General features: G+C 39.4%; 1 protein-coding gene across 4 annotated transcripts in view; it reads left to right on the top strand.

Annotated features, from left to right (window-relative positions):
- NEDD4 (NEDD4 E3 ubiquitin protein ligase) overlaps window positions 1-12,353 on the top strand; it is a 123,138-nt gene that overhangs the window by 97,219 nt on the left and 13,566 nt on the right. For 3 of the 4 annotated variants that reach the window (XM_077881190.1, XM_077881191.1, XM_077881188.1), the window contains 7 exons: window positions 224-289; window positions 2,881-3,000; window positions 4,848-5,048; window positions 6,937-7,017; window positions 7,238-7,292; window positions 7,389-7,447; window positions 8,491-8,556. In XM_077881190.1, coding sequence (XP_077737316.1) covers window positions 224-289; window positions 2,881-3,000; window positions 4,848-5,048; window positions 6,937-7,017; window positions 7,238-7,292; window positions 7,389-7,447; window positions 8,491-8,556 — 648 coding nt within the window. The remainder of the gene's footprint in view (window positions 1-223; window positions 290-2,880; window positions 3,001-4,847; window positions 5,049-6,936; window positions 7,018-7,237; window positions 7,293-7,388; window positions 7,448-8,490; window positions 8,557-12,353) is intronic. The other variant, XM_077881189.1, reaches the window with a different exon arrangement.

Genomic DNA, 12,353 nt, shown 5'->3' with positions numbered 1-12,353 from the left:
AGTGTCCAGGAGGCACCTTCAAACCCAGGGGAGAAGGGTGAGTCACAAGGTGGAAGGTGCTGGCACACAGAGGTATCTAGAGCAGGTGAGTGCCCTCCCTAGCCACTTTTCCTTCTGCCCTGTCATACCCACCCCCATTATTTTATCTGCCTTTCAAACATAAATCAAAAACCTAAAGCTAATGTCACTCTTTTTTTTTTTTTTTGGTTTGTTTTTTTATAAGAATCATTCCAGCAGAAGAGGCAGCTTACAAGCCTATACTTTTGAGGAACAGCCTACACTTCCTGTGGTGAGTTTTATACCCTCCCCACATTGTCAGTAAAAATAGGAAATTCAAGAACTTTTTTTTTTTTTGAACACTGAATATGAACATTTGACTGCCTAGCAATGAACCAATCCAGCACAGAATCTGGGTTCTCGGAGATGAGTTTCAGAGGAGAGGGGGAGAGGGGGAGAGGGTAGATGGACCCTTCAGAGACAAAACGGGAGAACTGCCTCTCCCATAGTAAGAAACCAAGGCCTCTGCACTGGTGAGTGTGGGGGATACCTGGGCTTGTCCACTGAGGCACTGTGCTGGCTGGAGGTGGTCTACAGGCAGCATTCATTCGAGACAGTGGTGTCCAGTTGCCTCTCCTCTGTACACTGGCCCCTGGCATCGAGCAGCAGTGTCTGCCCCATATGTGAAGTGTCACATCAGGACTCAGTCATTTGGGCAGATGTGCACTGGTGTTGGCAAGCTCAGTGGCCAATTGGATGGAGTTCTGCTCTCCCTTCCCTTCAGACTCATGTCCACATCCACTGAGCCCTTCTACCTTCTTCCCAGTAGGGTTTCTAGCCACAGCCTTGACTGGAGCTCATGCCTGGACTCTTGACTCCCTTTGGGTCTTCCACCCCCATCTCTTCCTGTTTTAGCTCTCATTACTTTGAGTTTATCTCTTCTTTACACAGCCCCTACTTGTGTTTTAAACCAACAAAAACTCCCAGGCTCCTCACCCTTTCAGCGTACCCTCCTTCTCATCAACCCACAAGGAGCTCTTGCTGCCTTTAACCCTGTCCCTGCTTTTTCTTCCAAATAAGCTGCCCCCTTTCCTGACTCTCTCCTTTCTCTGCGTCTGTGTGCATTCTCTTTTCCCACTTTGAATGTCTCCTCACCTTTTTTCACATGTAATTTTGAATGGCAGTTGATGCATTAATTTTGAAATGTGGGGATTGTTTTTGCTTTCATGGAAATTCCATCATTGGGATGCAGAGACTCAACATTCCTTGAACCAAATAGTAGCTCATCCATCTAAAAAGGTGGCCCTGCACCAATAGAGGGACACAATCTTGTACTGAAGAAAGAGGCAGCACCCACCTGTGCCATTGGCTCAGTCACTATTGACCATCTACAAGAGAGTAGATGCCACAGAAAGACTGCCCTCACCATCCTTTCTCTCATTATTGCCATATGCCTGGCCTCCTCCATTCAGCTGGAACCTGCCTAAGCAGAGATCTGTGGTTTTCTTCCACTGTACTTTGTAATGTCCTCTTACAAGGAAGATGTTGCATTTCTGATTGACAACAGGCATTCATCCAAGAAGCAATTTTAAGTGCATCACAGGAGCAGTAGAGTCTAGAGTTGATTTATATTCATCAGTACATGCATGTATTTTTGGTTTTTATATGTACTGAAAAAGCTGTTTCCATACCTTTTTCTTCTCAATTCATGATTAGTCTTTCTAACAGTTTTCGTGAGGTATGATTTATATACCATAAAATCCCCTCATTTTTATGTGTACAAATACATGAATTTTAGTAAATCGATACAGTTGTGCAAACATCACCACAGTCAAGTTTAAGAACCCTTCACTGCCCCCAGAAAGTTCCCTCAATCACAGCACCTGCTTTCAGCCCCCAGGTAACTACTCATTTGCCTTCTCTAGCTACAGTGTTTCCTTTTCTAGAAATTTCATAGAATAGGAACCATACAGTGTTATAATTTGATATACCTGGCCTCTTTCACTTAATAGAATGTTTTTGAGATTTGGCTATGCTGGTACACGGTCTCAGTAGTTCATGATATTCTGTTGTGTAGACGTATCTACTATATTTCATTTGTCTGCTCACCAGCTGTGAGACATTTGTAAAGCTGGGCAATTTTAAATTTCATTATTTTGTAAACTAACAGCTCATTGAAACTGTCAGCAATGGACATCTACCCCTGTGTGTCTAGGGGATGGTGTATCTGGTGAACAGACCAGTGGTGATAGATTTTATGTGTAAAGCATGTTGGGGAATCAGGCCAAACCTTGAAGAGTCTAGTCTGGTTCAAAAGACAAAAGGAAGGCCAAACCTGGACAACTTTAAGTAAACCTGGGAATAACCAGACCTCTTTGTTCATTTGTAATAAACTCATAAGTAACAACTCCCCAGCCCTTACAGAAAGAAGGCAGGGGTGACTCTTGAGTCCTCACATCTGGGCGATAAATTCTGTAGTTAGACTAGACCTGGCTCAGATCTCAGCTCCATATTAGCAATGTATCTGTTAGGAAATTAGCCCAATTTTCTAAGCTTCAGTTTCCTTGTAAATTAAAACCAGCTAGTAATAGCAATTATCTCATTAAGGTTTGTGTGGATGTTAAATGACATGATCTGTATTAAAGCATTTAGTGTGTCATTGTCATGTTTTATTAATGTTGGTATCACTCTCATCAGTATGGTCTGTTCTGGTTTTTCTTTAAGCGAAATGTTGTATACTTCATTTCATATACCTCAACATAGGACTTTAAAAAATCTAATTTTAAAGAGAGAAGGCAGTGAAAGAGGATTGTTTCTTTAACAGGATTGTTAAAAAGATTGTTTCTTATTAACATTCAGTTTTCCTGTTATTCTTCACTTTAGCTTTTGCCTACTTCATCTGGATTACCACCAGGTTGGGAGGAAAAACAAGATGAAAGAGGAAGATCATATTATGTAGATCACAATTCCAGAACTACTACCTGGACAAAGCCCGTTGTACAGGTATCATGCAATCTATCTGTTAACTTGTTTTCTTACATAATTTAAGCCATCATATTCCTGTGGAAGCTATTGCATCGTTTTGTGGTATATATCAGATGCTGCTAGCATCTTTTTTTTTTCTTTAGATTTTATTTATTTATTTGAGAGACAGAGAGAGTGAGCAAGAGCATGAACAGGGTGAGGGATGAGAGTCAGACTCCCCATCAAGCAGGGAGCCCAACTCGGGGCTCCATCCTGGGACTCCAGGGTCATGACCTGAGCCCAAGGCAGATGCTTAACCTGAGCCACCCAGGTGCCCCTGTTAGTGTCTTCTAATTGTTTGCTGACATTGGTGCCTCCCATTTCCTACAGATCTCTAAAATACATGATTACCACTTGTTATCATGTAAAACAAATTCTACTGGGAATAAAAGGACAGAGTAAATGATCTGGTCCATTGGATAATTTTGTCATTTGAATGGTTAAGATCATTATTTCACTAAAAGATAATCTATTAAAGAAGTTTGTCGTGATAGTACTTTGTCCTTGGCAACAGTGAGTGCGTTTTGTGATATTTCCCTGTTAAGTGTTGAGGAAAACGTTTGTTTTATCTTATCACCCTTTCTCTTACTGGGACATTTTTTAACACTGGAAAGTATAGAGAACAATAGAGCACATACCCATTTTCTTAACACCCAGAATTTACCACCATTAACAAATTACCATATTTGTTTCTAGACATTTTATTTTCAAAAATAGAATCTTACAGGAGCGCCTGGGTGGCTCAGTCAGTTAAGTGTCTAACTTTGGCTCAGGTCATGATCTTGGGGTTTCGAGGTCAAGGCGCCCCCACTCTACCCACCCCCCCCTTAGGCTCCCCACTGAGGGGGAGTCTGCTTCTCCCTTGGCCCCTCCCCCCATTCATGCTTGTTCTCTGTCTCAAATAAATAAAATCTTTTAAAAATATATATAAAAAAAAAAATAGTACAGATAAAACTAAATTCCTTTTAGTCCGGCATTTTGTCCCACTACCCAGAGAGAAGCATTATCACATTATCTGTTGGGTGTTCTTGCCAGTCTTTTTTTTTTTTTTTTTTCACTTAAACAGTAGAAACTTACTTATCACAGTTCTGGAGGCTGGAAGGCCGAAGTCAGAGTGCAGCATTTTGGGTCCTGGTGAGGGCCCTCTTCTGGACTGCAGACTTCCTCTTCTTGCCATGGCCTTGCACAGTTCTTCCAGGCTCTGTTATACACACTTACGTAGAGAGCCAAAATGATGCAAAGTAGTGTTTATGTTCCTGTGTTTCAGATTTTGAAATTTCATTATCATATAATTCTAAATCTTTTTTTGTTCAACATTGTTTTAAAATCCTATCCATACTGTTTTATATATCAATCCAGGGTTTTTAAGTACTGCCTAATATTTCCTCAAACAAATAAATTTCATTTCAATGATCCATTTCTGCAGCATATATTAGCCATGCATTTTGTTTGCCCAGCATATGAAACCACTTCTACATACGGGGAATTCCACACTCTGCATCTTTGGGACCAAGCAGAGAGAGCCTCCTTTGAGGGGTGCTGTGCAGCTCCCCTTGCCATTGGGCTGGATCCCTCGGACCTAGCTTCCTCAGTCCTGTGCATCTACTTGCAGACTTGGATGTTAGCCAGCATCATCGTACCGCTAGAGAATTAGCTGAGAAATTAGAAGTTATTTTAAAATCAAAGTTTAACAAAATGAGTCTGCAATGTTTAGGTCTATTTAGGTTTATTTCTAAGTATGTATTCTGTTTGTAGGTTACCTTTTAACCACAGCTGTTTGTGTGTTCTCTATAAAACGTGACAACATGACTTAATTAATGTGCTAGGCCACGGTGGAGACCAGTCAGCTGCAGCCAAGCCAGAGTGCGGCATGTCCTCAACCACAGGTCCCCTTGAGTGAGTCAGCGCAGCAGGGGACCCAGGCGGCTGAAATGGAGCAAGGATTCCTCCCTAAAGGCTGGGAAGTCCGGCATGCGCCAAATGGGAGGCCTTTCTTTATTGACCACAACACCAAAACCACTACCTGGGTAACTTTAATACTGTCCAGTTTGAATTTCGAGCAACAGTCTTAACTCTTACATATGGAGTTCCCTGTAACCTTTAGATGTACATTAATATAACCTGCATTTTCTCATATTTTTTAAAGAGATGCTGAATTCTTAACAGTACTGTTTCTACTCATGAAATATTTATGCCTATTTTTAATATTTTTGGGGATTGTTGAAATACATTTACCTCCTATTTTTAACTCATAGACCTAAATACTTAGGAAGAGATTTGTAATAATCCTTTACCCTTATATGTATAAAGATAGATATAAAGAGATATATGTATGTCCTATTTAATACCCAACAACTTTGGGGAGGCTAGTTAAATACAATTTTTATTTTAAGATAAATCTTAAAGTTGTTGAGCAGTTCGTTCACCACTAATAGAAAAATTACTAAAAATCAACAGCAGACGACTAGATTTTGATTAATTCATTTAAAAGACCAAAGTCAGGGCAGCCCCAGTGGCGCAGTGGTTTGGCGCCGCCTGCAGCCAGGGGTGTGATCCTGGAGACCCGGGATCAAGTCCCATGTCAGGCTCCCTGCGTGGAGCCTGCTTCTCCCTCTGCCTGTCTCTCTCTCTCCTTCTCTCTCTGTGTCTCTATGAATAAATAAATAAAATCTTTAAAAAAAATAAAAATAATAAAAGACCAAAGTCACAAATAAATAAATAAATGATCAAAGTTGTGGGTGCCTGGGTAGCTCAGTGGCTGAGCATCTGCCTTTGGCTCAGGTCATGATCCTGGGGTCTTGGGATCAAGTCCCGCACTGGGCTCCCCTCAGCAACCCTGCTTCTCCCTCTACCTGTGTCTCTGCCTCTCTCTGTGTCTCTCATGAATAAATAAATGAAATCTTAAAAAAACAAAACCAAAGTACCTTAATAAAACTAAAATAGTTTAATAAATTATTTAATAAAATAATATTGAAACAGGGGATCCCTGGGTGGCTCAGCGGTTTGGCGCCTGCCTTTGGCCCAGGGCGTGATCCTGGAGTCCCGGGATCGAATCCCACGTCGGGCTCCCGGTGCATGGAGCCTGCTTCTCCCTCTGCCTGTGTCTCTGCCTCTCTCTCTCTATGTCTATCATGAATGAATAAATAAATCTTAAAAAAATATATTGGAACAATAATATATATATATATGTGAATCCAAACAAATTGAATTTTGTTTTTTTTTCAACAATTTGAATTGACCCTAATTATGAATTGACCTTAATAAACTTTTCAAGCTTACCTCCCTAACTTTAAAAAATGTTAATAGATCAACACATTAAGTGCCAAGAAGTATATTCAAGGCCTCAAAAATTACATTGGTCTAGTTTAATGTCCTGTTCATTCAAGCAGTTTTTATTTAGAGAAGAGCCCTATATAGTGACCCAGTCCCTAACGAGTGAGGCATAATTCTCTGAATGGTTTCTGTGAAACAGATGATGAGTTAAAACTGATCCTACTCTGAGACCTGAGAACTGAATATTGTAGCCTGGGAATGATGGGTTTTAGACAGAGAAACTATTATTTCACAGGTAAAACAAATGAAATAAAAATAGACTTTTATTTTTTATTTATTTTTTAAGATTTTATTTATTCATTCATGAGAGACATACACAGAGAGAGGCAGAGACATAGACAGAGGGAGAAACAGGCTCCCTGCAGGGAGCCTGATGTGGGACTCAATCCCCAGACTCGGGATCATGGTCATGACCTTAGCCAAAGGTGGATGCTCAACCATTGAGCCACCCCGGTGCTCCAAAAGTAGACTTTAAAAGAGAGTATTTTAAATATCAATTATGTTAGAAAACATGGTAACAGATTGACTTTCTTGATTTTAAGATTTGTGTGTGTGTGTTGTTTTCTTTATTTACCATAAAAGGAAGATCCAAGACTGAAAATTCCAGCTCATCTGAGAGGAAAGATGTCACTGGATTCTTCCAATGATCTGGGGCCTTTACCTGTAAGTTTATAGAATTGCTAGAAATCTAATTTGGCTACCTCAAACATTTTGTATTTTGGAATAAGTAGTTCTTCAACAACTATAAGTAATGTTATTATTAAAGAGTATTGCTTTCTATTAAGCATGAAATATGCAAATTAACCATATAACCAGCGCCGTTTTTCTACCCATACATATAAAACTCTCTCCTAAAATAATTGAAATACATTCTTCATTATAGCCAGGATGGGAAGAAAGAACTCATACAGATGGAAGAATCTTCTACATAAATCACAGTATGTGCAATGTGATTTTTCATTATATTATTTTTTTGAAATACTGAATATTGTGCAGGAAAATAAAGAACACCTTTTTTTTCTCTCCCTCTTCAGATATAAAAAGAACACAATGGGAAGATCCTCGGTTGCAAAATGTAGCAATAACTGGACCAGTAAGTCTCTTTGTGTCCGTGTGATTGGTGGCATTGTCCTCTCACCTGTCTTTTCAAGGGTGAATGGTCAAGGGCATTATCCTACAGACCCTGAGAGGAAGGCACATCTGCAATTCTGTTCTCTCCTCACCCCACCCACTCCAGGCCTCAATTATTTGAAAAGAGCATATAAACTCATTGTCCTTACCCTTGCAATAGCCTTGGGAGACTAGTGAGCCAGATAGTCAAATGCTAAGGCAGTGGGCTGCTGGGCTCAGGCTGGTACTTGCCATTGCCTGAAAAAGAATGTTGGCAATCAGCAGATCAGAGAGGATCCAAGAATGTACCAGATGAAAAAGTAGATAAGCACCCAATGGACTCCAGGGGCCTGTCTTGAACTTTTTGGTAGAGATAACTATAAATGCTGGCATATAAAATACTCATCTTTAAGCATAACTGTTATAGTGTATGATGTTTATACTGCTCTTGAGTCAGGTTAATGGTAGGAAAAATAATTTTCTTCTTTAGATAGCTACTTGTTCCATATTTTGTTTTTGAGAATTTAACTGTTTTCTAATTCACAAAAACAAGTAAAATTAAAGATCCAGTTCTTTGAAATGACTCTTCAGTCTCCATGTTTGGTCTTTTAAAATAATGGGTAAAAAAGGCAATTCCTCAGAGTTCAAGGAAAAAAGTACATTTTTCAAATTGCTCTCTTAATGGAGAAATCACTTTGAAAGTCTGTTTAGAAATGGAAATTTTCATTTCTAATATTTCACTACTTGGAAGAAATTTCCTGTTTCTGGCTTTTTGCATTTCAAGAATATTGCATGATGAAAATTACAGTTATGGGAATTGCTGAATACCATTTAATCTTAAACAGAGAAATTAAAATTTTTTAAGTTTTGTATTTGTTTTCCTTCAAATTAAACTCTTCTTTCCAAATATTCTCTTTTAATGCCTTTAACTTATGTTCATAAAACACTCAGAGGGGAACTTTTAAAATTGCTCCAGAATAAAAACAACCTAAACTTTCTTTATTTTTCTAAAATTTTCAACTCAAGGCAGTGCCCTACTCCAGGGATTACAAAAGAAAGTATGAGTTCTTCCGACGAAAGTTGAAGAAGCAGGTTAGTTATATTTACGTTGAGTTCTTAGGAATGATTGTTATATAGACTTAAAGTGTGGAAAATGCATTTTTAGAAGTAATAGAGAATTTATTCTATATTTTAACAACTTTGAATAGTTTCTTATAGGGAAAAGTGGCTATTTTTTTACTTGCTCGGTGTTATATATCATCAAAAACCACAGTTATGTTGTATTTTTCCTTATTTTGAAAGATATCTTGTAATATAAAACAATAGTATTAAAGTTTGCTTTTAAAGAGCTCTCACTTGGTTTCCTAGTGGGGTTTGTGGAGCTTGGGCTTGGTTGAATCTGAACAAGCTCTGGAGATTATGCCCCAGCCTCATGCCTGATTGTGTAGGAGGACTCTAGATTCCTTTTCTGCTTGGACTGTTGTTTTCTAGAGATAGTTATTCATACTTTACAGCTTTCAAATATGACATATCTCTGCATAATTTGAAAATACAACTGTGATTGTACCAGTGTTCTTGTTGCTTGTATCCTTCTGCTTCATCAGATGTGTGTACAATATTTTTTTCCATCACCACAAATCTAATATTTGAAACTTAAACTCATCATCTGCCCATCTATTTCATTTCTGTTGATGATGATCATTCTGTAATGCCTTTCTAATTTGCTCATACTTTTCCCCTTTCCCTGCAGTTTAGGAATACTACCATTAGGTGGCTATATTGGGTTACATTTTCTTGCATCCCTAAGCCGGAAGCCTGCTTTTCCAAAGATTCAAGATGGTGGGTCTGCTACCACAGAATTTTCTTCATCCAAAATTTAACAAAAAATGAAATAGATTTTTAGTGCAAATATTTTGTGCCTTAGTGAAAGCCTAAACTATAAGCAACTTTTTAAACTCATCCTCAGTTATAGCTTTTTGTTAAAATTGTTCTGGAAATTGGCTTTCTACTTCTTAAAGTTCTTTGGGATTTTAAGACTTTGTTGATCTATTGGCCTGGTAAATATCTTCACCCTTAATGAAAATATTATTGGTGGAAAAGAAGCACAAGTTTCTCCATTTGCCATTCTGAACACTCAAAAACATATTATAATATCCAGTTGTGAATGTCTTCCAGGCAGCAAGAGATATGAAACAAAGCCTCTCCTAAACAGGTCACAGCACAGAAAAACTGCAGTGAAAGTAGTAGTATTTATGGAGCTCTCACTGCAAACCAGACATTGTTCTTAGCAAGTTACATGTATTCATGTAATCTCTATACCAGCTGTATAAGGAAGTAACTGTTTTTACCATATTTTATATGTGAGGATAATGCACAGAGAGATTAGGTGATGTGATCAAGTCCCATGGTTATTAGTGGCAAAGCCAGACAAGTGGTCTAGCTCCAGAGTCTATGTTCTTTTTTTATTTTTGTTAAAGATTTTCATTTATTTATTCATGAGAGACACAGAGAAAGAGACAGAGACATAGGAGAGGGAGACGCAGGCTCCCTGTTGGGAGCCCGATATAGGACTCAATCCCAGGACCCCAGGATCATGACCTGAGCCAAAGGCAGACGCTCAACCACTGAGCCACCCATTTGCCCCCAGAGTCCATGTTCTTGACCAAAATGACATTTATGGGTGATTAAGAGAAGGTTACCCAGAATGCAGCAAAGGTATATAAAGAGATAAAAACATGAAAGAAAGTATAAGAAACATGGACTCGTTCCAGAAGGAGAGACTCAAGAGCATGGGGAAGAGGCTAAGAACCTGCATCCTTAGTTTATCAAAAAGTCCCTGATAGGATTAAAAAAATCTATGTGCAGACACATAACAGCAAAAGAGCAGACAGCAAGACAGAAATAAAAATGTTTAAAAACTACTGCTACAAAACCTTGAGTTGTCTTTAACCTTTTCCTCTGCCTTCTCCTTAACATCTCATTGGTGAAGAATAAGGGTGCCTAGTCAGTATTGAGCTCACCACATGCCAGATACTGAGGATGCATATGAAATGCATTATGCCCTTAAATTCTGAAACAGCTCCATGGGGTGACTATTATTACTGACAGATGAGGAAATCAAGCCTTAGAAAATCATGTGAGGGGGAGCTGAGATCTGAACACAAGGCTCCTGACCCCAGAATCCATGCCCTGGTCCCCTCCCCAGCCCAAACATGGAAGTCGCTCCTCTTGCCCTCTTTCACTTCCATTTCCATTCCTCTTTCACAGGGTCTCTTTCAGGGTCTGTAACTGGCCAGCTGCCTCTTGCCTCTCCTTAAAAGCACCCCATTAGTCTCCAGAACAGTCTGATTCCACAGCTCCCCCCAGGCTGCATCTACCCTTCCTCTGCTCTGACCCCAGACTGCTTTTCAGCTTTCTCCTGTCACTGCAACCCTTCCCTCCCTCCTACACCCTCTCACCGTTAAATACATTAGCCAGCCCCCCTCCACACCCCCCATGCTCTTCCCTTAGCCTGCTGCTCTTCCCCTGCCTCTCCTCCAGGTCAGGACTTGCTTTTAAAGCCTCCTGGATCACCTCACTTGCAATTGCAACTCAATCTTTTGGGCCCCACAGAACATTGCTTATATCTTTATTATTATTATTATTTTAATATTTTATTTATTTATTCATGAGAATACACAGAGAGAAGAGAGAGACAGGCAGAGGGAGAAGCAGGCTCCATGCAGGGAGCCTGACCTGGGACTCCATCCCAGGTCTCCAGGATCAGGCCCTGCGCTGAAGGTGGCACTAAACCGCTGAGCCACCCAGGCTGCCCTATATCTTTATTATTAGCAATTCTCTTACTCTTGTAAATGTCAGGATTAGTAACATTTATATTTTTTTCTCACACAAGCTAGATTATAAACTCCTTGAGGGAGGAATCATATCTTATACCACATTTTTATTCCCTTTCCTCCCACTTCCATTACTGTAGCTATGTAGCTGGGGCCTAGCCCAGAGCAGACCCCAGTAAATGGGAGATCACTTGGCAGCCCAGGATCCTAGTGTCTAGTCTAAAATTGGTTTTCTCTGATCTTGCCTTTGTTTTTAATTGCATAAGCAGCAGAGGAAACTGCCTATGTTATGCTTCTATTTTTTTATAAAAACTGCTTATATTATTATGTTTCTGTAGGGCTTTCCTTTTTTCCTAAATATATTAAGAGTGAAATTGATTTTTTCTTCTTAAAAGTAGCCCTCTTTTCTTCTTTTGAAGTGACCAAATTTTCTCTTACCATCTTACACTTGAACATTGCACACAAAACAAGAATAAAATATTCAGACATCTTTTTATAAAATTTACAATAAGAGCTGTCTAAAAGCATAGTTACCTGCATTTGTCACAGAAGCAAAGGATGTACAAAAAAATCGAGACTTGAGAGCTCGGGGCTCTCTTAATTTTTGTCTTCAGTTTCTTCCCCCATAAAATGGAAAGTATATTAGTCGCTTCTTCCTCATGTTCTTATGAGAAGCAAATGAGTTAACCCATTAAAATGCTGGGAACAGTGCCATAACAGTGTTATGGTCTGTAAATGTTAGAACCTATTAAGGAATACAGCAGGATGGGCTCCAAGGAGGAAAGATGGAGGTTGGGAAAAACCCCAAACCAACAGACAAGCAACAAAGAGCAGGTGTTGGCTACACTGTAGGCCATCGGACAGTCTTCACTGGAACTTAACATGGGAAGGACTGTTCATGAAATGCCTTCATGTGAGCATGATGGCCACTATTGATACCTGCTTCTTCTAGTATAAGAATCAGAAGTCTGTAATATTATGTGATTAGAGAAAATGTGTGAATTCTTTTGTACCATAAAAGAAATATTAGACAATATTCCTAGTCATGCTTTCCCT

This window comes from Canis aureus, chromosome 32, assembly GCF_053574225.1.
Source record: "Canis aureus isolate CA01 chromosome 32, VMU_Caureus_v.1.0, whole genome shotgun sequence".
Lineage (NCBI taxonomy): Eukaryota > Metazoa > Chordata > Mammalia > Carnivora > Canidae > Canis > Canis aureus.
Note: the sequence above shows the minus strand (reverse complement) of the source record. Positions and strands in the feature narration are given on the sequence as shown.